We start from the raw sequence: 19,657 nt of genomic DNA, 5'->3' as shown, positions 1-19,657 counted from the left end.
AGTAGCTTATACGCTATAGGTACTATTCTTACTCCCCAGTATAAGCTTAAGTTTTTTAAAGGCCCAGAATAGTTAGGTTAGGTTCAGCTCAATAATACTATTTCCTCTTAGTATGATATATATAAGTCTTCGCTTTATAGCCATCTTAAAGACTATTCGAAATATCAGCCAGAAAGGGAAGTACTACCCACAGCGATACCTTCGGTACATTATATAGAGGATGAAATGGCAAGCCTTCTCGCTGAGGATCAGCTACCGCCCCTACTACTATCAAAAGCCACTAGTTAGAAAGAAGAACTTAAGGGATATCTCAATCTTAGTAAGTTTATACTATCCTTTTACTATTTTACGAACTACGTTACTAACTCTCTATAGAATGGAGCGCAACAAATCCATACTATTTCTAGAGGGAGAATGCGCGTAACTTTCCGACACTCGCAGGACTTGCACGGGACGTCTTTTCGATTAGACTGCGCCAAAACCCGAGAATGGGTAAGAGAAGTCGACCCGCAACCCGAACCCGCAAACCCGATGGGTAGACTCGACCAACCCGCAACCCGCCCCGCAACCCGCGCGGGTAACCCGCGCGGGTTCCCGCAAAAACCCGCGGCTGCATAATTTTCCCAATTAAGCCATGGCGAAGTGTATAAAAATGCTGATTTATACTAATAAAATACAGTAATCTACGGCGGTTTTGTTTATACGTCTAAGGCACCCTTCGACTACTGCTATTTCTGACCGCGGTCAGAAATTATCTATGCATTGAAAACTCCCTTCAGACTACTGCTATCTCTAACCGCGGTCAGAAATTATCTATACATTGAAAACTCCCTTCAGACTACTACTATCTCTGACCGCGGTCAGAAATAGTATAGGCAAAGTGGCTTTTCACGCATAAGTAATTTCTGACAGCCGTTAGAAATAGTAGTGGTATATTGGAATTAGAGCGGGCTGTAGGAGCTTTTACCCCCTTGAGGTGAAAAGGAAATACAACAAGATACAGGTAAGAAATGCATAATTTATGTAGATACGACTCTTCCTATGTTTGCACTGTTTAGTAACCCGCATGGGTAACCCGCAAACCCGCGCGGGTTACCCAAACAAACCCGAAACCCATTGCGGGTTATGAAAGTCGACCCGAAACCCGACCCATTTGCGGGTTGGGTTTTTTCGGGTTTGCGGGTTTGCGGGTTTTGGCGCAGTCTATTTTCGATCCTAGCTATAGGCGTAGGTGTTGAGCGTCTCTTTAGTACTGCTCGCGATATTTGCTATTACCGACGGGGCTCTTTAAATAAATCGACGATTTAAGATCTAATAATGCTCCGTTGTTTATCAAGGTTTAATATTAGAGATGAAGAAACTGAGGATACTGTTCAACCTAAATCCGTTCTTAACCAAGACGAAAGAACAGAGATTGACGAACAAAGGGAGGCAGGACTTCCTAACTATACGCCAGAGCCAATCAGTAATGGTGAAGATGGCGAAGACAGTGTAGACGATGAAGCCGATAACGTTAATCCAGACAATATGGATACCGCCACAGAAGAGGCAGAGCCAGATCATTCTATACGCCACCAATTACCAGTGATTCCGTTCAGTCAACAACGTCCCCAAAGAGAACGCAAGCGACGAAGAGATGATGATTTATATACTTATACATAATAGAGATAGATTAGTATAGAATTTTTTAACAGCTGTTAAAATATCAAATTCTACTGTCTATCAGAAATTGCGCTCTAGATATAGCACTGCAAATCTACTATTTTTGTCCTAATACTAAGCCCAAAGTATTATTATCTCTATTCTTTGAGTAATTAAAATACCCAAAAAAACAGTGGCATTCTTCATAAGTTATGCAGGTCACATTTTTCTACATGTTTGCACTGTTTACAGTCCCATGGGAGTCCCATCAAAGTCCCATGGGAGCGGACTGGACTGCTTAGTCCCATTCTTGGCACTCCCATGGGACCACTCCCATGGGAGTTGGCAAGGTCTAATTATAAGAGATATCTTACTCTTCGAGAAGCTTTTACATACCAAACAGCTTACCGTATCCCCCAGGAGTATAGTAACTAGTTATCATAAACAAGTACGTCTTTCTATCTAGTCCTAGTAAGGCTGTTCTTACAATAACTTCGCTATAGCCTAGTATAACGACTCTATTACTAGAGTAATTAGACTGCGACAACGCCCGTTTTTGTGGAGACATTTTTAGCGTCGCCAAGACATATGCGGGCACTCTTGGCACGGTGGGTACTGCCAAGAACTAGTTATGTACATAAAATCGCCGAATAGGGTAATTTTTGCATTATTTTTGCATAAGGATGGGCGATGGGCGTCGAATTTCAAAAGGCCCACGGGCCGTGGACACTTTCTAGTGCCCATGGACGGGCGATGTCGCAGTCTAAGAGTAATCCTTATACGTATAGGCAGTGTTAGGGTAATCTAGCTAGTACATATAAAAGTCCTCGAGATTATATATTAATATCTTATTAGAACTAGTATCTAACAACCAATCGTTCTTCCTATCAACCGAATTGGCAGCTACGACGACTATATTATTCTATCCGTCTTAACGTTAGGCTTTCTAGATAGCCTTTAAATAGGCCTATAGGTTACCTAATAGCTCCTATAATAATAGTAGGTTGTCGCTAAGGTAGGTATATCTCTTTACATTATATAGTCCAAAACCGCAGAATAAGTATATAGTATTATTATCCTTTTATATGCCATTACGTATTTCTTTTGCGTATTTATAAATATCTTTGCTATCGGTAGGCTGCTTGCGAAGCTTCCTTTTCTTCTTCTTCGTAGTTGCTACCGTATCGTCGTCGATAGTATTAATGTCTCTGGTTAGTTAGGTATTATTATTATTATAATCGTTGTTATAACTAGACTTCGGCAGAACCCATTTTGGGTCGGAGTGTCCGACCCAAAACCCAATGGGTTAAACCCAATAACCCAATAATAACCCATTTGAACCCATTTTTGCATAAAAATTCATAAAATTCATAAAATCCAAGTCTTGGCATTTTTAAATATACTTTTTTAATAGTATAAAATGCTTTTTATATAAATTTGTTTTTGTTTTGAAATTGAGTTACTATGCTAGATATATATATATTCAAATCTTTGAATTTCAACCATATAATTTTTTGGTTTGTTTTGTTTGCACTATATTGGGGCCCCAATGGGTTACCCAATGGGTTTTGGGTTATGAGCTATAACCCAAAACCCATCGTTGGGTCGAAGCAATGGACCCAAAACCCATTTTGGGTTGGGTTGGGTTGGGTTGGGTCCGGGTTAGAGTGGGTTGTGCCGAAGTCTAGTTATAACCGCCTCGGCCACCTCGGTTACTACCACGACTACCTCTTCTATTACCTCAGCCTCGGCCGGCATTGTTATTATTATACGTAGTATTAGTGACACCTTCCATATCTGCCGTTACTTATAGTACTCTCCAGTACTCCTCGACCTTATCGAGGTTAAGTTTCTTAGGTTCTAGACTTACAACTTCCTCCCTAATAAACTAGACCTTCTTAACTTCCAGTTCAAGATTTTAGAGAACTTGTGACAATCCGTGTACTAGGTATAGTACTGCTTTGAATCTAGTAAGTATATAGTACTAACGCTAGTATTCCTCGATATACTCGCTTACCGAGTTATAGTCCGAACGTTTCATCTTATCGAACTTACGCATCTCGAGGAACGCCGTTTACATCCGGTCACTGCCCTATATCATAGCCGTAAGTTCATCGTACAGATAATCAGCATACTTAGGCATCTTTAACAAGTTACGTAGTTTATTTTACAGTATCACATCGATTTGGTTATACATCCAGCTTACAACCAAGCGAGACCAGTACTTCTATCTTTCGAATGAAGCATACGACTTTGGAGGTCGAGGAACGTCACTATCTAGTAACCATTCCAAGGCGTATAGGATCAACTAGTACGCTAATACCTATTTCCAACCACTCGGGTCGGTATCATTGTGCTCCAGTATCCGAACTTTCTAAATTTTAGTCATTACAATCGCTGGCAGACCATATCCCTAATAGGACGGCTTATTATCCTCATCCTCACTATCACTATCATCCTATACGAATTGAATCGGATTGTTCAAGGATAGGACTTCATTAGGATCAATCGGGTTTGCCGATATATCGTGAAATTGCGGGTTGGTGTCCCCCACATTTCCGGTCGCGACGTCGGCTATAATTGGGTTGTAAAGCTAAACGGAGCTTTTGCCGGCGGGGTCTCGAAGGATTTCCTAGATATTATTGGCTAGATCCGAGTGTACCACTCACAAGGTGGATCCACAGTAGGGTCGGATCGTCAAAAGTCTCCAGATAAAAATGGCTTCAGAGAAAGAGTTGCTAGTGGTCCAGCTAGCAAAAGAAAGGACTCATAACCTAATGCAGTGCGAGTGTACTCATAGAGAAAAGACTGTATGTATTGAGTTGGACAGAGAGAGGAGAGAGAAAGGGGGAGAGAGAGCAGGTGTACTATCTACTATGGGTTCTATCACATGGTGATGCCTCAGGCATCCAACAGAAATGCAGTAACAAGACATGACGTTAAGTGATATAGGACTAAGCGAACATGGAGGATCTTTTGTGAACAATACATACGATGTACGGGCGTCTCACTATGTAGACCAGAAGTACTGCGTAGGTGCAGGTCCAGACTTGGAGGACCAGAAGTAATGGGCATAATTTTAATTAGGAAAGCGGTACCGCATATTAGGGTGGAGTGTATGTTTCGTGTGGCAGCTGGGAGAGTGGCTGTATCATTTCCTGTGTACCAACTGGGATGTTGAAGAACCCCATAAAATCATGAAGATGCTCTCGGGTATGAGCCACATGGGAACGATATATGCGGAGAGAACTTAATTCTAAGGTGTACAATATGGCCATACCGTACGGCACTTCGTCGAAGAATATATGTGGTAATCCTGTGCGGGGCACCATGGGTCCTTGAGGTTATCACGGTCCGTCCCGCATACCTACCCAGAAGCTCATCATTCGAAAAGGACCATCTCTCAATGTCCATATGGAATTTCACAGATGGAACTTATTCAAGTGAAGTCCAGGATTCCATGATGCAAGGGCTAACCGCTGTGAACACATCACATTGTTGGTGATAACACCGGCGCATTGGGTGTGTTCTCATGACAATATATATGCCAAATTGAGGATATGATATTTATTCCACGCCACTCGCTTTGTGATAAATGAATCTTGTCTCACCACAGAGTTTGCTTCTTACTAAATCCGGGTTACACTGGAAGCCTAGCTTTTGTGGGATCTAGCGTTCCTTTCCAACACTGATGATCAATATGTGTCTAGTCGTCCAAAGTACTGCCAAGGGTTTGCGCCGTTTTCTTGGCCACTTCCCGAGCCACTTGCCCATGGACTCCCTCTTCTCTTCTTTTTTTTAATTTTATTTTGTCAGGGTATATTGTCATGCGACTAAGTTACACTAACACACGGGGTCCGAGGGATAATGCACCCGATTGCCCGCATTGGGGCCATGGCACTGCCAACACATAGTTCTTAAGAGCCTCAATCATGTGCTGAAAATTGTGGGAAATTTTGTGGTCGGAGATTCCGCTATGGCCCGTGTTGTGGTTTTATACTCCATAATTCTTCACTTCTTTAAAGCTTCCCACGCATGATAATGAGAAGCTATTTTCGTACGATGATCTTTCCTTGTTAGGGCCGCAATTATACTGTTTTGATCTAAAGATAGTTCATCACGGCTGTGTCCATAACCCCCGGGTGACTGTAGGCTCGAGTACCTCGCTCACCTCAACGTGCGGAATATGAATCTAGTAGGTGTAACCTTGTCCTAGCAACGGGCGCACGGCGTCTTGGCTTTCCAATTAGTCAAGCTAGTCAGCCTGTATTCATTCAACGCTGCATCCGGTCGAAACGTCCGCTTCCAAAGAAGTCAGATAGCTGATTTCATTGAATCGTGTTTCACAGGCACTGCTCCGCATGACCCCTTTGCCTCAAGCCGACAAATTGGCCCCCGCTTTCTTTGTATGAGCCTCCATGCCTCTTCGTGGGGCGAAGGGTCTTAGAACGAGCCCCCCTCCCCCCACCTCGCCTAAGTAATGGGGCGCATATTACCCTCTATGATAAGAGTTAGGTGTTGAATAGCCTCACGCTAAAGCATTGGGCGGCAATAATACCCGATAGAACGTCCGAGTCACCAAAGCATCCGCTATATCCGGACTTCGCTTGAATCAATGTGTCCCATGGATCGATGCCTAGTGTCTCAAGGACGATTTCCGCGGGCGCCCAAGCGGAGAACCAAATTGAGTATTCCGTCCAGAGTACGGAGTCCTTTGTGTTGATTCACAAGAAGGATTATGCGAGCCAGGATGTAAACCTTGGAAGTGCTCGCTTCTAGACATGCAATAGAAGCATAACCGATAAGGTTAAACCAGGTTGGGATGTAAGCAAATTTAGAAAAATGTGGAATGCCAATCAACAACGTGGAAGCGGGAGAAAACCTTGGGAAGACCCTGGAAAAGTCTCGGGAAAGTTGATGCCTTCTGGAACTAACCCCAAACAGGAATAGTCTTGTTGCGCGACCAGCCTTCAATAAAACTTATCTTGTATCATTTTGTCTTGTTGCCTTTACCTAATCAACAGCTTTTAATATATTTCAATGTCAGCCTGACTCTAACAAACAAAGAAATCACAGAGACTCGTCACAAAGATCGCCAGGGGTAAACTGAACAGGTTTGGATTGACTGAGGCTTAGATACATGCCCAGGTGGTAAGATCGCCCCCTGAGTTATCCACCGGTGCCCAGCCACCCCCCAGTGGACCTAAATTAGCTTACACAAAAAACCGGCAAATCAAAAGCCTTACAAAGCACATCTGATCGCTCGGATCTGACGTTAAAATTTGTTCGGAAGGTAAATATAAGAAAATGGGGGTTCCCGGTTTGATGTTTTCGCAAAGCTCCCTCCACACAGTCACCAGTCACCAGTCACCATGAGGCAGTCGACGCCCATTTTCTGGGTTGTCCAGGCTTGTCTAATATGGCTGACATTGGTATCGGCATCACCTACCGTTTCTCATGATACTCTGGTGCCTTTAGATTCAGATTCTGACGTCTCTGCGCTTCAAACCCGTGACACGAAGCCGTTTCCCCTTCGGATTCTGCCGCTCGGTGCTTCTATTACTAGAGGGTACAAATCGAAAGATGGAAATGGATATCGGAAATGGCTTCGACAGCAATTACGCTATGCTGGCTGGGATGTTGATATGATTGGCACTATGAAGAGTGGTACCATGCGTGATAATGTGAGTTATCCGGTTTTGGCCCTTCGTTTCATTTTCAAAAATTATGTATATCCTGACTCTTCCTAGGATCATGACGGACACATCGGCTGGAGAATTGATCAAATTGCTTCTCATGTCAAGGAGATCATCCCACAACAACCTAATCTAATCCTTATCAAGTGGGTCTCCAATTGCCAGTGCAAACTAACATGTCTTCTTCACATGCTAATATATCCCTTACAGTGCTGGCACAAATGATGCGCTGCAAAATTACAAAGTAGACACCGCAGGCAAGCGGATGGATTCTCTCCTAACATACCTCTTCGACAATATTCCCAACACAACCATCATCCTCTCAACCCTCACATTCAACGGAAAGAAGCCCCAACTGGGCACAGATATCAGCACGCAATATTTAGAAATTGCAGCGAAACGCCGAGCGCGAAATGAAAGCCTCGTCCTAGCTGATATGAGCACATTCATTCAGTGGAAGCAACTCGTCGATGAGATTCATCCAACAGCCCTTGGATACGAGGAAATGGCCTCAGTATGGTGGGCAGCCATTCAACAAGCTGAGAAAGAAGGCCTTCTCAAGGCGCCAACGTCCACCGCGAAGAATAATACTGCTTTTAGCAAGGTCCGTGAAAAGGAACTTGACGACAGCACCGCTGATCCGAGTCTGCCTGCATATACGGCTCCGCCTCAGCCTACATTAAAGAGTAAGAGTAATAACGGCTCGTCTTTATCCCACCAGTGGCATCTCTGGACCGTTACATTCCAGATGATAATGAGTACGTTTCCCTTTTGCTTCCCACTATATGCCTTGCGCAATACTAACCTTACCTAGTGTGCATTGGTTTCTCCTATGTATGAATATAGGAACCGTGGAACAAAACATTAAAAATATAATGAAAAACAATTTAAAATTTATCAAACCATCCATCCCAAACCACAACAGTCAAACATAAAGGTTACATACCAAGATACCTCCACGCCAACCAACTTAACCCCCAAAGAACCCCCCAACTAACAACCCCCTTCAAAACTAAAACCCATTTAATAAAAACAAAAGTCTTCCTCTCATTAACCCTCGGAAACACCGACCCCGGAACCTCCCTGCCCAGAAAATCACAAAGCGGCCCCCACCCATCCTCAGCCTTAAACTCCAAAACCTGCCCACCACGCTCCCTAACAACCCCCCGGGCAAACTCATTATACCTCTCATAGAACCCCGCAGAAAATATATCCTCCCCAGCCCCAAACTTTTCCCTACACCACTCCAAAATCCTCATATTAAGCTTAAACCACAGTCTCTCCGTGCCCCAAAGCACCCCCAGAACAGCAAACCACCTCGTAAAAAAGAATCCAAGACTCTCGCGACAACTCTCTGCCCATGTCTCCGCATTAGGACGCGTTGTCAGGATCACCCGTGCATCCGGGTACATGTCCATTAGATCAGAGAGGAAGAATATAGCTGGCATATCGCACACCGCGGCGTAGCCGGCGATCAGGGTTTGTATTTGTTTTTGGCGTGTTGCGGTATCTTTAGTATGTGTAGCTGCGATGAGGAGTTCTTGGCGAGATGTATGGGGGATTATTTGGGCCATGTGGAGACATGGGGTTAGGTTTAGTTCTTCTAGGGCGGCTTGGAGGGAGGATGTTGCTGTGCGGGGAAGCCCAGCGCCGATTACGAGGAGGTCTTGTTTTTGTTCCGGGTTGGAAGTGGGCGTTGGGGCTATGCGGTTATCGCTGAGGAAGCGGACCATCTTGAGTGCTTTCCTTCGGGGGGGGGCTTTTCTTGGAGTGCTTTTGATCGGAGGCTTGCTTAAGGGGGTTGGAGAAGCATTTATATCGAGGGCTGAGGCTGAATCTGACGTCAGCTAGGGAATTGGTTCTGGTTGGTTAAACTTGTAGCCATTCTCGTATAAATTTCACGTCTAGATCAAATAGGTCCAGATATAATGTGGGCATAGTCGGATATGGAATCTGTTGGAGTTTCCCATTTGGCCAAAAAGCCTACAATTGCAATAGTCGAGGATCGTTCTAACATTTTCAACATAATCCAATTGTATATATTCCGCCTTGAGACTGAAAGCGACCTCAAATGTGAGTGACGGCAATTAGTCAACCCGAGGAGGCAGGGGCCTCCAAATGTGAACACTGACGCGACAGGGTAGATGGGCGACAGAAGTACAGAAGGGAATCCTACGATCTTCGACGTTCTCTGTTTTCTCCAAAGTCGAACTTCCAAGCTGGTTTCCGATCTGGGACACTATGACGTCACCACCTGAGCTCCAAGCTTCCAAGGTTGGAAGCTCCAAGACCTGATTTATTTCAAGCTGTTACACTCTTAAGTCCTCTTCAAAATTTCCTTTTACAACTCCAAAAAAACAATTCCCTTCCTTGAATCCACCAAACCCAAAATGTCCGAATCCTTCGCCATCCTCCGCAAACGCCGCTCCGATGAGTTAGCTAAACTCGCCGACGAGCACCTCCAACACGACCTCCAATCCGGAGACCGCGACAAGCTCAATGCAGCTGCATCTTCGATTTCTCTATGGACAACAGTTGGATCTGCGGTCGGTGTTAGTCTCGGTCTTCTAACCGCCATCCGGCTGCGTAGTACGCGCAAGGCGTTCTTCTCTGCTGTTCGTGCGCAGGAGAAGCCTACGAAGGTTATTTTTGAGGATGGGAGGACTGGTATGTTTGTCACTTGGAATGTTGCAGGTTGAAAAAAGGAATAGTGTGGCTAATCTTTGTGTTTAGAGTCTATCCCGGACCTCACGCCACTGTTGAAGCCTACTACTTTGGGCGATATCGCGACCTATTTCTTTGCTACGGCTGGTGGGTTGTTTTTGGGTGGAGAGCTCGGTAAGGCTATTTTTGATTTTGGCATAGTTGGGTGTTAGGAAAATCGTGCTAACGGAATTGTGTTGTGTAGGCTTTGCTGGTGGCGTGGCGAAAGGGACGAGGAGTATCAACGCGGACCCGGAGAGCAAGAAGAGAATTGAAACTGCTTTCAGGAGATTCCGGGCTGATGTGCTGCGGAAACAAGCTGATGCTTTGGACAAGGGGCAGAATGATTATAGTCTGATTTGAGATAATAAATATAGATTTTAGACTCAAAGGTGGAACACAGATGAATTGGAAGATGATGATCAATTATTTCATTTAAATATCGCAGTAATGCTATATATACAAGTTCAAACCTCCAAAGCCTTCAAGAATGCAGGGCTCTCATGGCCTTGCGCAACCTTCGAAATGGGCGTGAGGTACGCCTCAGAAGATTCCTGACTCTCCTGAATCTTCCGAACATAGAATTGAGCAACCTTGAGCCACATGGCCTTCTCACTGGCACTAGCTCCAGCCCCCTGCCAAACCCAGAGTCTGTTGCCGGTATCATAAAGGAAAACATCGTTCCCATCCAAGTCAGACCGATCAACCCGTCCGCCATCCTTAACCAGATCAAACGACAAGTTTCCAGACGCATCACTGAGTCTGAAAAGCTTGCGCGAGCGGGTACTTTCATCAGCACCCCTCTTCGCAAACCGCCCAGGTCTAGGCGCCTCCAGCGTAGTAGGAGCGGTCTCCTTCCCGCCAAGCAAGTCAACAAATATCCTCGACCTAGACTCAAGTTGTGATAGAACCTCAACATCGACGTGCTTCGCCAGCGTCATATCATTAACCACCTGCGCCGCCTTAGCCTTCTCCATCGGGCTACACTTCTTCCCCTGCCAAACCCAGATCTTATCCCCCTTATCCAAAACAAAGACATCGTTCTCATCGAGACTCTTCCACGTAGGCTCGACCTCATGCACAATCAGCGAGTCAACACGGGCAATACCAGGATGTTTGAAGACACGTAGGAGCGTGGTAACCTCCATACGCTCCTCGGGCTCAACATGCGTGAATCCAGAGCGTACACCTCCAGACCGGATCGAGTAGTTCCGGAACAAAGCAAGGAACTCGTCGGAAGGGTGTTGTTGCACCTCGCGGTGTTGTGTTGCAGCGCCTTGCAGGAACTCATCCAACTCGACAGTCTTGTATGCAGCAACACCTGCTTCATCCTGGGTTGTCTTGCTGCCGAGCCAGAAGAAGATATCATGGCCGAGCTTGTCGTCGCCAACTTTGTAGGTGTGTAGCACGATGAAGCTGTCTCCGTCGTAGAACTGGCCGGTCTTTTCTTTCGGCCAGGGGATTACTTGGAAGTTTTCGATGCGCCAGATTGTGAGGCCTGGTGCTTGGCCGACGTTTTTCCAGGCGGGTTCGGTGAGGGCGGAGTTGTACTTCACGCGGTGGTCGAGGTCGCTGCCGATTAGCTCGACGTTGCTGTCTTTGATGTCATATTCTTTTGGGTGGACGAGGCCTTCATGGGGTGCCATATTTTCAGATTGATATGTTGTGATATATTGTGATGTGTGTGCTGTGTAGGATTGAAGGTGTTGTTGATAAAGTGAACATGCAAGATGTGGCGGTGGGTCCAGGTGGCTGAGCCGCGGGGCATCATTTTTGGGAGCAATTGGCCAATGACGTCGACAATGTTCAAGATACTATTTTTAGTCAGTGTAACAGGGCTTGATTCTATGTTTATATGAGGCTGAAACTTGTAGAAGAGGCTTAGGAGAAAGAGTTCTCGCCAGAGGGGTTTGAACCATCATGTTAGAATGCCACAAAAATCCTTTTTTTTTTTTTTTTTTTTTTTTTTTGCCATAACGTGGCCTCATTTGAGTGCGATTTTACGTTGGAATGTACTAGTTATACACTGGCTATCAAGAAGAGCTCATATACCAAACAGCGAAGTGTTTAGTTGGGTGGAAAACCTTCAAAGGAAGTCAATGATATCAACATGCCATTGCCGAACGAAATTTTCACTGAAATTTTCAGAGCGGAGTAAAAAAATCGTATTTTGCAATTTGCAAGGACACGCAACATTGTGTGGTCCTGTTCTGTTTACATTTGCTACACTATGACACCCACTTGTGATATCATGTACAAGCTGCTACATTGCGACCAATAGTTGACTACAAATCCAGCCTCATGGTAGCCTTGCATAAAGTTGGGCACAAGAATCTTTTAAGAAATTTACAGAAGAAAAAAAAAGCAAAAATGGTGTGTAAATCAGTGCACGAATCGATCGGCTCCGAAATGAAATTCCAAATGTCCTTTGAGGTATATGAAACACCGAGGGGAAATACTATCTACTCATAAGTAACTCTAGTAACTGCCTTGTGACTGATTTCTCAGGGGCGCACAAAGCACCGTCACCAACGCTAAGCGTCAAGGTATCACGTTTTTCTCGTTCTGCATAACCATCGCGCACTTTTTCGGGGTCACTGATCACATTTACCAGCGGCCACCACCGGCACCGCCACCGCCGTTGAAGCCACCGCTGGGGCGGGCATTGGCGAGGTTGACACGGATGCGACGACCATCGAGGCTAGATTAAGGTTAGCTCATTGTCTTTTTATAGTGTTCGATAGGGGAGAGGGGATTGGAAACATACTCCTGCTCGTTAAGAGCGTTGATGGCGGCCTCGGCCTCCTCAGCGGAAGAGTAGGTGACGAAACCGAATCCACGGGAGCGACCAGTCTCACGGTCAACCATGACGATCTAGAAGAGATGAAAATATTAGTGTTTTTGCTCCAAGCGAAAATTATGAGTTTTTGGATTTTTCACGTACAGAGTCGACAATGTTGCCGAACTCACCGAAGGCCGCGCGCAGCGACTCGTCGCTGGTGTGCCATGAAAGGTTTCTGGGATCGTCAGTATCAAGTGTCACATCAGCATGAAGATTAGATGGTTTTTGACATACCCGACGTAGATCTTAGACATTTTGAAAGAAAGGGAGAGTCACGAGGTGTTGATGAAGAGAATTAAAAGATGCGGGGCATCTGAGGAGATATAGGGCCTTCGTGGCGGTGAGAGGCAAAACTCATTCGCCCCGCATAAAAAGTGAGCACGTATTTGAAGGAGGCGAAAGAGCAAACTCTACCATTGATCACGTTCGTTCACTGTGGTTCTCTAGATTCTTCTCATTCTAACCATTCATTCAAACTCCTATTCGCCAATCAAATTTCTTCCACATAGGTGGCTATAAGGAATCTGGTCTTCCCTGATGCAACGGCAGAATTTCTGTAGCGTCAAACGATGGTCTGACAAGTATCCGGAACCCAACAAGACGATGTTCTTGGCTGCTGGATGGACCACCAGATTAGTGTGATCTACAGGTTCAAGAGGGATCATGCATATGAGCAGTAATGGAGCCACGGCGCCACCACCTAGGCTAAGGTGGGATATAAAGAGGTACAGAAGTGGATATGGTCAAGTTAATCTTGCATACAACTTCCATTTGAAGATACCTGCATACTTAAAAATAACACAGTAATTCTAGAGCAGTTATCCTTATATGTCTGTCTCTTTATCTATACGTAAAAAGGGTGAAAATTGGTAAGATGATCCCACCTCCCGTTGTTTGTTTGCTTGCATCCGGAGCGCTTGTTTGTTATATTCAGGGTGCAAATAAATACCCTGCTCTGCCTAGATTGAATACGCAAGGATTCTTCCTCCATCATCCCCAAGTAGCTAGTTAGCAGCTATAGCAAAAAATCAAAAACATACAACAGTGAGGATTCGCTGGTGGTCACCCACCCAACTACTAACTCACCGGCGTGTGGCTTAAGTACGGCTGAGCGGACGGGAAGCCCTGTTTTCCACACCCTATGGTCGTATGTATCATTATAAATGTGCGGGAGGATTATATTATAATAGGACTCCTGTATATTTGATATATGGCTAACAGGCATGTGATGCATTTCTTCGGTTCATATTGATTTCGGCTTATATCCCTGCATCAGGAACATATCGAGTCCGAGTAGGAACTCTGATTTTCTATCAACCATGTAGTGTCGAAGGACCTAAATCTAGAGCCCCGGTTGGCTCGTGCAAAAGAAATTCCACAAGAAGTATTTCCATCACCCGCCTTTTACATATGTAACTAGACGTTCCGGATTTCCCTGGCATGTGGGGCTTCCCTATTTGATCTGCCGACCCTTTTATGACAGTTCTCAGGCTCAGGCTCACTGAGTAGATGTTAGCACGATCAGTGATCATACCCAGTTCAGTCCCGTGCAGAATGACTAATGCTCAGTGAGTGCTTAGTGGGTGGTTATTGAATGCTCCCTGATTTTTCAGTGATACTCAGTGTCCAATCAGTAACACTGATACTACTAGAATGTTTATACTGCAAGCAAAGCAAAACAAACAAAATTTTCATTTCGCAAGAGATCTTAATGCCATATTGTGAAGAGTGGTCTAGAAGGAGGATAGCTTTTGTAGGTGGGGAGCGGTAGAGGGTCGCCTACAGAGGGGGAAGCGCAACGACTCTATCTGCTCACCTTTGCTCACCGCTCCGATCATTGAGCTGGTAAAAAGATTTTGGATGTAAAGTCGGGGGATGCTAGGTTCGGAAATGCATGTGACTTGGCGATCTTGCAGTTCCTGTAAGCTTGAGGCCTAAAATGGGCTCAGAGGTGAATGACGTCGTCTATCTATCCATCCACCTAAGTATAGTAACTATTATGAGGCCCCGGGGGTTATCGATAGCGATGTAGGAAGTGAAAATATCGTAGAAAGTGTTTACTTGTAGGCTTGCGCTTACGAATAGAGATGTCTTATTCTCGCAGACACGCTGTCAACTGACGACCAGAATATAAAAGTGAGGAATATAAGCAACTGCAACTAGGAATGCCACTAGATCAGAAGTTTGGCATCGCTTGGATCGCAAAGTTTCAACAGCCTGGCAACCATCCATCACAGAGAACATGCTTTCCGTGAATTCAGTGTTGGCATTGTGCTGAAAACGCATTTTTATAAGTCCACGAGCCCTGAGGTTACGAAGAACCTAAACAGGGCTTGTTGGGATGGCGGATGAATAACAGCGTGATCCTCGTGCAGCTGACCTTTGCAAAGGCCGTCTCCTCTGGCTTTTGTGCTGCCGTATCAAAAATATTAACATTCGTACGCTCACACCGGTGTAGGTGTTTAAGGAGAAGTCGAAGGCTGGGGGTTCTTATGTGGCGTCGGAATATCTGCCATGATCTTGCATAGCTTCACCACGACATCGTGCCCATTCTTGGCCTATGCGGACGGAGCTCAGCCAGATTTATCCATGCAATCGACGACAGCATTCCTCTCAAGCAATAGCTTCACCACTAGGTCGTGCCCATTCTCAGTCGCCCATGAGAGCGGAGTTCGACCAGAAATATCCAGAGAGTTGACGACGGCATTCCCATCAAGTAGTAGCTTCACTACCATATCATGCCCATTTTTGGCCGCTAGTGAGAGCGGACTTTGGCTATACAGAAAATTAACGACGGCATTTTTTTCAAGTAATAGTTTCACCACTACATCGTGCCCATTCTCAGCTGCCCACACAAGTGGAGTTCGGCCAGTTTTTCCTAGAGAATCGACAACGACATTTCTCTCAAGAAGCAGCTTTACCACTGCATCGCGACCACTCCCAGCCGCCCATGAGAGCGGACTCCGGCCATATGTGTCCAGAAAATCGAAAGAGGCATTCCTCTCAAGTAGTAGCTTCACCACCACATCATGCCCATTCTTAGCCGCCCAGAAGAGTGGAGTGCGGTCATATATATCTAGAGAATCGATAGCGGCATTTCTCTCAAGTAATAGCTTCACCACTGCATCGTGACCACTCCCAGCCGCCCATGAGAGCGGACTTCGCCTAGATTTATCCAGAGAATCGAAAGCGGCATTCCTCTCAAGTAGTAGCTTCACCACTATATCATTCCCATTCTCAGCCGCCCATGAAAGTGGAGTCCGCTTAGATATATCCAGGGAATCGACAGCGGCATTTCTCTCAAGTAATAGCCTCACCACTGCGTCGCGACCATTCTCAGCCGCCCATGAGAGCAAAGTCCGGCCAGATTTATCCGCAGAATCGACGACAGCATTCCTCTTAAGCAATAGCCTCACCACTGCATCATGCCCATTCTTAGCCGCCCGCGAGAGTGGAGTTTGGCTATATCTATCCAGAAAATCGTTAATAGCATCCTTCTCAAGTAGTAGCTTCACTACTACATCGTGCCCATTCTCGGCCGCCCACGAGAGTGGAGTTCGGTCAGATGTATCTAGAGAATCGATAACGGCATTTCTCTCAAGTAGTAGCTTCACCACTATATCGTACCCATTCTCGGCTGCCCATGAGAGCGGAGTTCGGTCAGATTTATCCAGAGGATCGACGAGACATTTCTCAAGTAGTAGCTTTACCACTGCATCGCGACCAGTCCTAGCCGCTAATAAAAGCGGAGTTCGACCAGATTTATCCAGAGAATCGACGGCAGAATTCCTTTCAAGTAGTAGCTTCACTACTCCATCGTGCCCATTCTCAGCCGCCCATGAGAGCGGAGTTCGACTATAACTATCCAAAGGATCAACAGCAGCATTCCTCTCAAGCATCTTCGAAGTGAACTTTCCAATTCCAAAGTATGCTACAAGGTGCAAACCTGTCATCTTAGTTATAGTGTTATCGAAACCATACCAACTTCCGTCATATACCATAGCTTGGCTACAGGCAGATACTTTGGAGGTGTTCTGAAGAAGGTTCATTATCAACCCCTCGTCCTCATTCAGGGAGCATCTGGCATGGTGTCCCCAGTTCTTCGCGGCATAGCCATAAAGAACAGTGGTTCCCAATCTTGCACGCAAGCTATCATGCGATGCGCAGTATCCAGCTTCAAAAACGTCAAATGACAAGCAGGTGACGCAGGATTCTGCAATTTCGGTGTGGGCATTGGAAAACCAGTCCTCCCGAGATCGCATAAAATACTCTTGTGTGGTGTGATGCACCAAACGTATAATGGTACTTTCATCGTCGATGGTGACCAATCCCAAGCAGACTGATACCATATCTCCCATATGTGGCAGGTCTCCCTCGTCAAGCTGGAACTTTCCCTTCTTTATTGCAAGGGCATACTGAAGTTCTCGTATACTAAGAAGCCGCTTAGCATGGGTGATCCATGACAAAACCTTCACTGCTAGTTGTTTCAAACCCGGCCGCTGCTGATTAATTCTCTCCATGACTTGGTCATAGGCATGGCTCAATATCTCAGTCTTCTCGTCTTCACTTGACCCTCGGTCTTGCTTATGAAAGCTTTTCAATGACCTCCGGATATCATTTATGGTCAGTTTGTCATCGAGGAAACCAAGATAAATTTGAGCCAACAGAAACATTCCATCAACTGCATCGGAGATAGCAGCTTTAATCTCCTCCTGCAGTTGGTGACTCTCAAGAACACAAGGTCGTAGATGTCCCATATGGCTTTCCAGGTATTTCCGCACGTCCTCATCAGTCGCGCGGATCTCGAGAGATAGGGCGCCTTCGAATTGATGGATAATTTCTAATATGAATCGCGATGTCACAAAGATATTCGCGCTGTGCCGTGTCTGAAGGTTGAAAAGCTCCGATATAAAATGTGGCCGGCTAGATGTCTGGCATTCGTCAAGTGCATCAACGATGATGAAGAGTTTTGAAAATGTGGCTGCTACGGTCTGGAGAACTTGAGAAATTTCTTCGGTTGATGGCCGCGTTGTTCTGGCTTTATGATGTTTGTAGAGTTCTCTGACTCTATTTGGTAGAGGCTGGCACCGCCCAGCCAGTTGCTTTAGTAATGCTGCCAGCAAATCATTGATCTTCTGATTGTCCTGCCACTTGAAGTTGCAGTAGATATAAGCGATGCCAATTGTTGGGTCTGCTTGAAACTCCTGGTCGAGATGGTCGATCACAATCGAGCTGATGATAGTTTTGCCAGCTCCGGGCATTCCGGGACAAAACATTGTCTGCTTCTTGGTCGCCTTCCATGTCTCGAATTGGGTCGACTCCAGAACCCACTGGCCAGTTCCGCGTTCTCTTCTTCCTAAGAAATCGCTTTGTTGAGGGCCATAATTGATTGGCGTAATCCAATTAAGTATATGCAGGTCTTCCTTTTGTTCGAACGAAATGGCTATTGATCTTTTTAATATTTTCCCCGGACTGAGATACAGCGTCAAGAACTATATCCATGTTATTAGAAGGCTATCAAAACCCAGCAGAAGGTCTCAAGGTTGACTAACTCTGTCCAAGTAGTTCTTTCACTGGCCGCTCTCCCTCAACATCGCTCGGTTGCAAGAATGTTAGAAATTCCTTTGCAAATGCTGCAGCTGTTGCTGCAGCGTATTCCTGCCAATCTTTGTTCTTGTGTGAGTCCGCATAGTCGCAGATTCCTCGGATGATGATACACGGGAAGTTATTCATCAGCCCCGCCGCTTCCATTTCGATGCAAAGGAGATTACCACCAAGATCTTTGTTGAGTTTGTTTCGCAACACAGCATCCTTGATGACCTGGTTTCCAGACGCGATCAAACCAAAGTGTACAGACATATCTCTCGGTTTTCTCCTCACAACCTGTGTTTCATCGCAGAGTCGGCAGCTCTCTCCTTCATCCTCATCTATATCATCAAAATCGGAAGGATCATCGAGATTCGAGGCATGCCTGCTTGCATGTTTATAATCTGCTTTGAATAATATATCCTGCAAATCAGACGGCAGGTACTTCGGTACAAGTCTCGGCCACTTCTCCCTCATTTCCTCCAAGTACTCTGGTATTTTAGAGCCAACCAAGTCATGCTCCGTCTCCAACGCTGTGAGGGCCGTGAGCAGAGACGTGGGCGGATTGTTCAGCGACCCGGTCCGTTCGAAGCCGCCGCCTTCTTTCGCCTTGCCAAAATCCCATTGAACCACACCAGGGAACTGGCCCACTGGTGTGCTGACCACTACATCACCAAGTCTCACCTTAGGTGGAACACCGCCGCCGATACCCACCATCAGGCCAAATTTGATGGACGGAAAAGTTGAGATCATCCAGGCAGCAACGTTCGCTGCCGAATTGTTGCCAATCTGCCCTTTTGGGAGACAAGCTATCACAACGTTATGGTTGCCAACAGATCCAAGGGTATAAGTATTGGGATCATTCCGCGGCTTCGGGAGCCCGGGGTGTCTTCGATCTAGCATGGCTGTCGCCGCAGTCTGCTCTTTTGGCAGAGCACATACCCATCCCACAGTGTAATCCTTGTGATTTCTAAGTTCGGTATCCATCTGCCCAGCCATTACGAGAGGATTGGACTAGGTTTTTGGGCTACCGAAAGCCAAGATGTATATTGACCACTCGCAGTCGGTTCCGGTTGATCGCAGCGCTGGTTCGATCCAAAGTAAAGAACAGTCTCTCAGAGGCACAGACAAGATCGCTTGTATAGAGGAAAACTGGTAATACCAAAAAGGGGAGGTTGAAATTTCTTAA

The 19,657-nt window shown here is 45.8% G+C and overlaps 8 protein-coding genes across 8 annotated transcripts; 3 read left to right on the top strand and 5 right to left on the bottom strand.

Moving 5' to 3' along the window:
• Positions 1-220: 220 nt before the first annotated feature.
• On the top strand, positions 221-539 carry N7487_009540 (uncharacterized protein; the record flags this gene model as incomplete). Its single annotated transcript, XM_056877270.1, has 2 exons — positions 221-319; positions 408-539. The coding sequence occupies 2 exons, from the start codon at positions 221-223 to the stop codon at positions 537-539; spliced, it is 231 nt and encodes a 76-aa protein (XP_056725850.1).
• Positions 540-1,887: 1,348 nt separating this feature from the next.
• On the bottom strand, positions 1,888-3,700 carry N7487_009539 (uncharacterized protein; the record flags this gene model as incomplete). Its single annotated transcript, XM_056877269.1, has 5 exons — positions 1,888-1,993; positions 2,511-2,553; positions 2,737-2,849; positions 3,512-3,585; positions 3,659-3,700. The coding sequence occupies 5 exons, from the start codon at positions 3,698-3,700 to the stop codon at positions 1,888-1,890; spliced, it is 378 nt and encodes a 125-aa protein (XP_056725849.1).
• Positions 3,701-7,013: 3,313 nt separating this feature from the next.
• N7487_009538 (SGNH/GDSL hydrolase family protein) lies at positions 7,014-8,177 on the top strand (the record flags this gene model as incomplete). The annotated part of the gene is made up of 4 exons (XM_056877268.1): positions 7,014-7,325; positions 7,392-7,483; positions 7,548-8,095; positions 8,152-8,177. The coding sequence occupies 4 exons, from the start codon at positions 7,014-7,016 to the stop codon at positions 8,175-8,177; spliced, it is 978 nt and encodes a 325-aa protein (XP_056725848.1).
• A 153-nt stretch (positions 8,178-8,330) lies between these two features.
• Positions 8,331-9,070, bottom strand: N7487_009537 (sulfotransferase family protein; the record flags this gene model as incomplete). Its single annotated transcript, XM_056877267.1, has 2 exons — positions 8,331-8,349; positions 8,409-9,070. The coding sequence occupies 2 exons, from the start codon at positions 9,068-9,070 to the stop codon at positions 8,331-8,333; spliced, it is 681 nt and encodes a 226-aa protein (XP_056725847.1).
• Positions 9,071-9,727: 657 nt separating this feature from the next.
• On the top strand, positions 9,728-10,403 carry N7487_009536 (uncharacterized protein; the record flags this gene model as incomplete). Its single annotated transcript, XM_056877266.1, has 3 exons — positions 9,728-10,004; positions 10,071-10,175; positions 10,246-10,403. 3 exons carry the CDS (start codon positions 9,728-9,730, stop codon positions 10,401-10,403), a joined length of 540 nt encoding a protein of 179 aa, XP_056725846.1.
• A 104-nt stretch (positions 10,404-10,507) lies between these two features.
• On the bottom strand, positions 10,508-11,686 carry N7487_009535 (gelsolin/scinderin family protein; the record flags this gene model as incomplete). The annotated part of the gene is made up of 1 exon (XM_056877265.1): positions 10,508-11,686. One exon carries the CDS (start codon positions 11,684-11,686, stop codon positions 10,508-10,510), a length of 1,179 nt encoding a protein of 392 aa, XP_056725845.1.
• Positions 11,687-12,411: 725 nt separating this feature from the next.
• On the bottom strand, positions 12,412-13,239 carry N7487_009534 (RNA recognition motif domain-containing protein). The gene is made up of 4 exons (XM_056877264.1): positions 13,117-13,239; positions 12,985-13,057; positions 12,808-12,914; positions 12,412-12,741 (listed from the first exon to the last, which is right to left on the bottom strand). The coding sequence occupies exons 1-4, from the start codon at positions 13,134-13,136 to the stop codon at positions 12,648-12,650; spliced, it is 294 nt and encodes a 97-aa protein (XP_056725844.1). The 5' UTR covers positions 13,137-13,239; the 3' UTR covers positions 12,412-12,647.
• Positions 13,240-15,455: 2,216 nt separating this feature from the next.
• N7487_009533 (uncharacterized protein) lies at positions 15,456-19,467 on the bottom strand (the record flags this gene model as incomplete). The annotated part of the gene is made up of 2 exons (XM_056877263.1): positions 15,456-18,325; positions 18,435-19,467. 2 exons carry the CDS (start codon positions 19,465-19,467, stop codon positions 15,456-15,458), a joined length of 3,903 nt encoding a protein of 1,300 aa, XP_056725843.1.
• Between the last annotated feature and the right edge of the window lie 190 nt (positions 19,468-19,657).

The sequence above is a fragment of the Penicillium crustosum genome (assembly GCF_028827405.1).
Source record: "Penicillium crustosum strain IBT 35664 chromosome Unknown utg000004l_segment0_segment0, whole genome shotgun sequence".
In the NCBI taxonomy this organism is placed as follows: Eukaryota; Fungi; Ascomycota; class Eurotiomycetes; order Eurotiales; family Aspergillaceae; genus Penicillium; species Penicillium crustosum.
The sequence above is the reverse complement of the archived record's forward strand: the minus strand, read 5'-3'. Positions and strand labels throughout refer to the sequence as shown.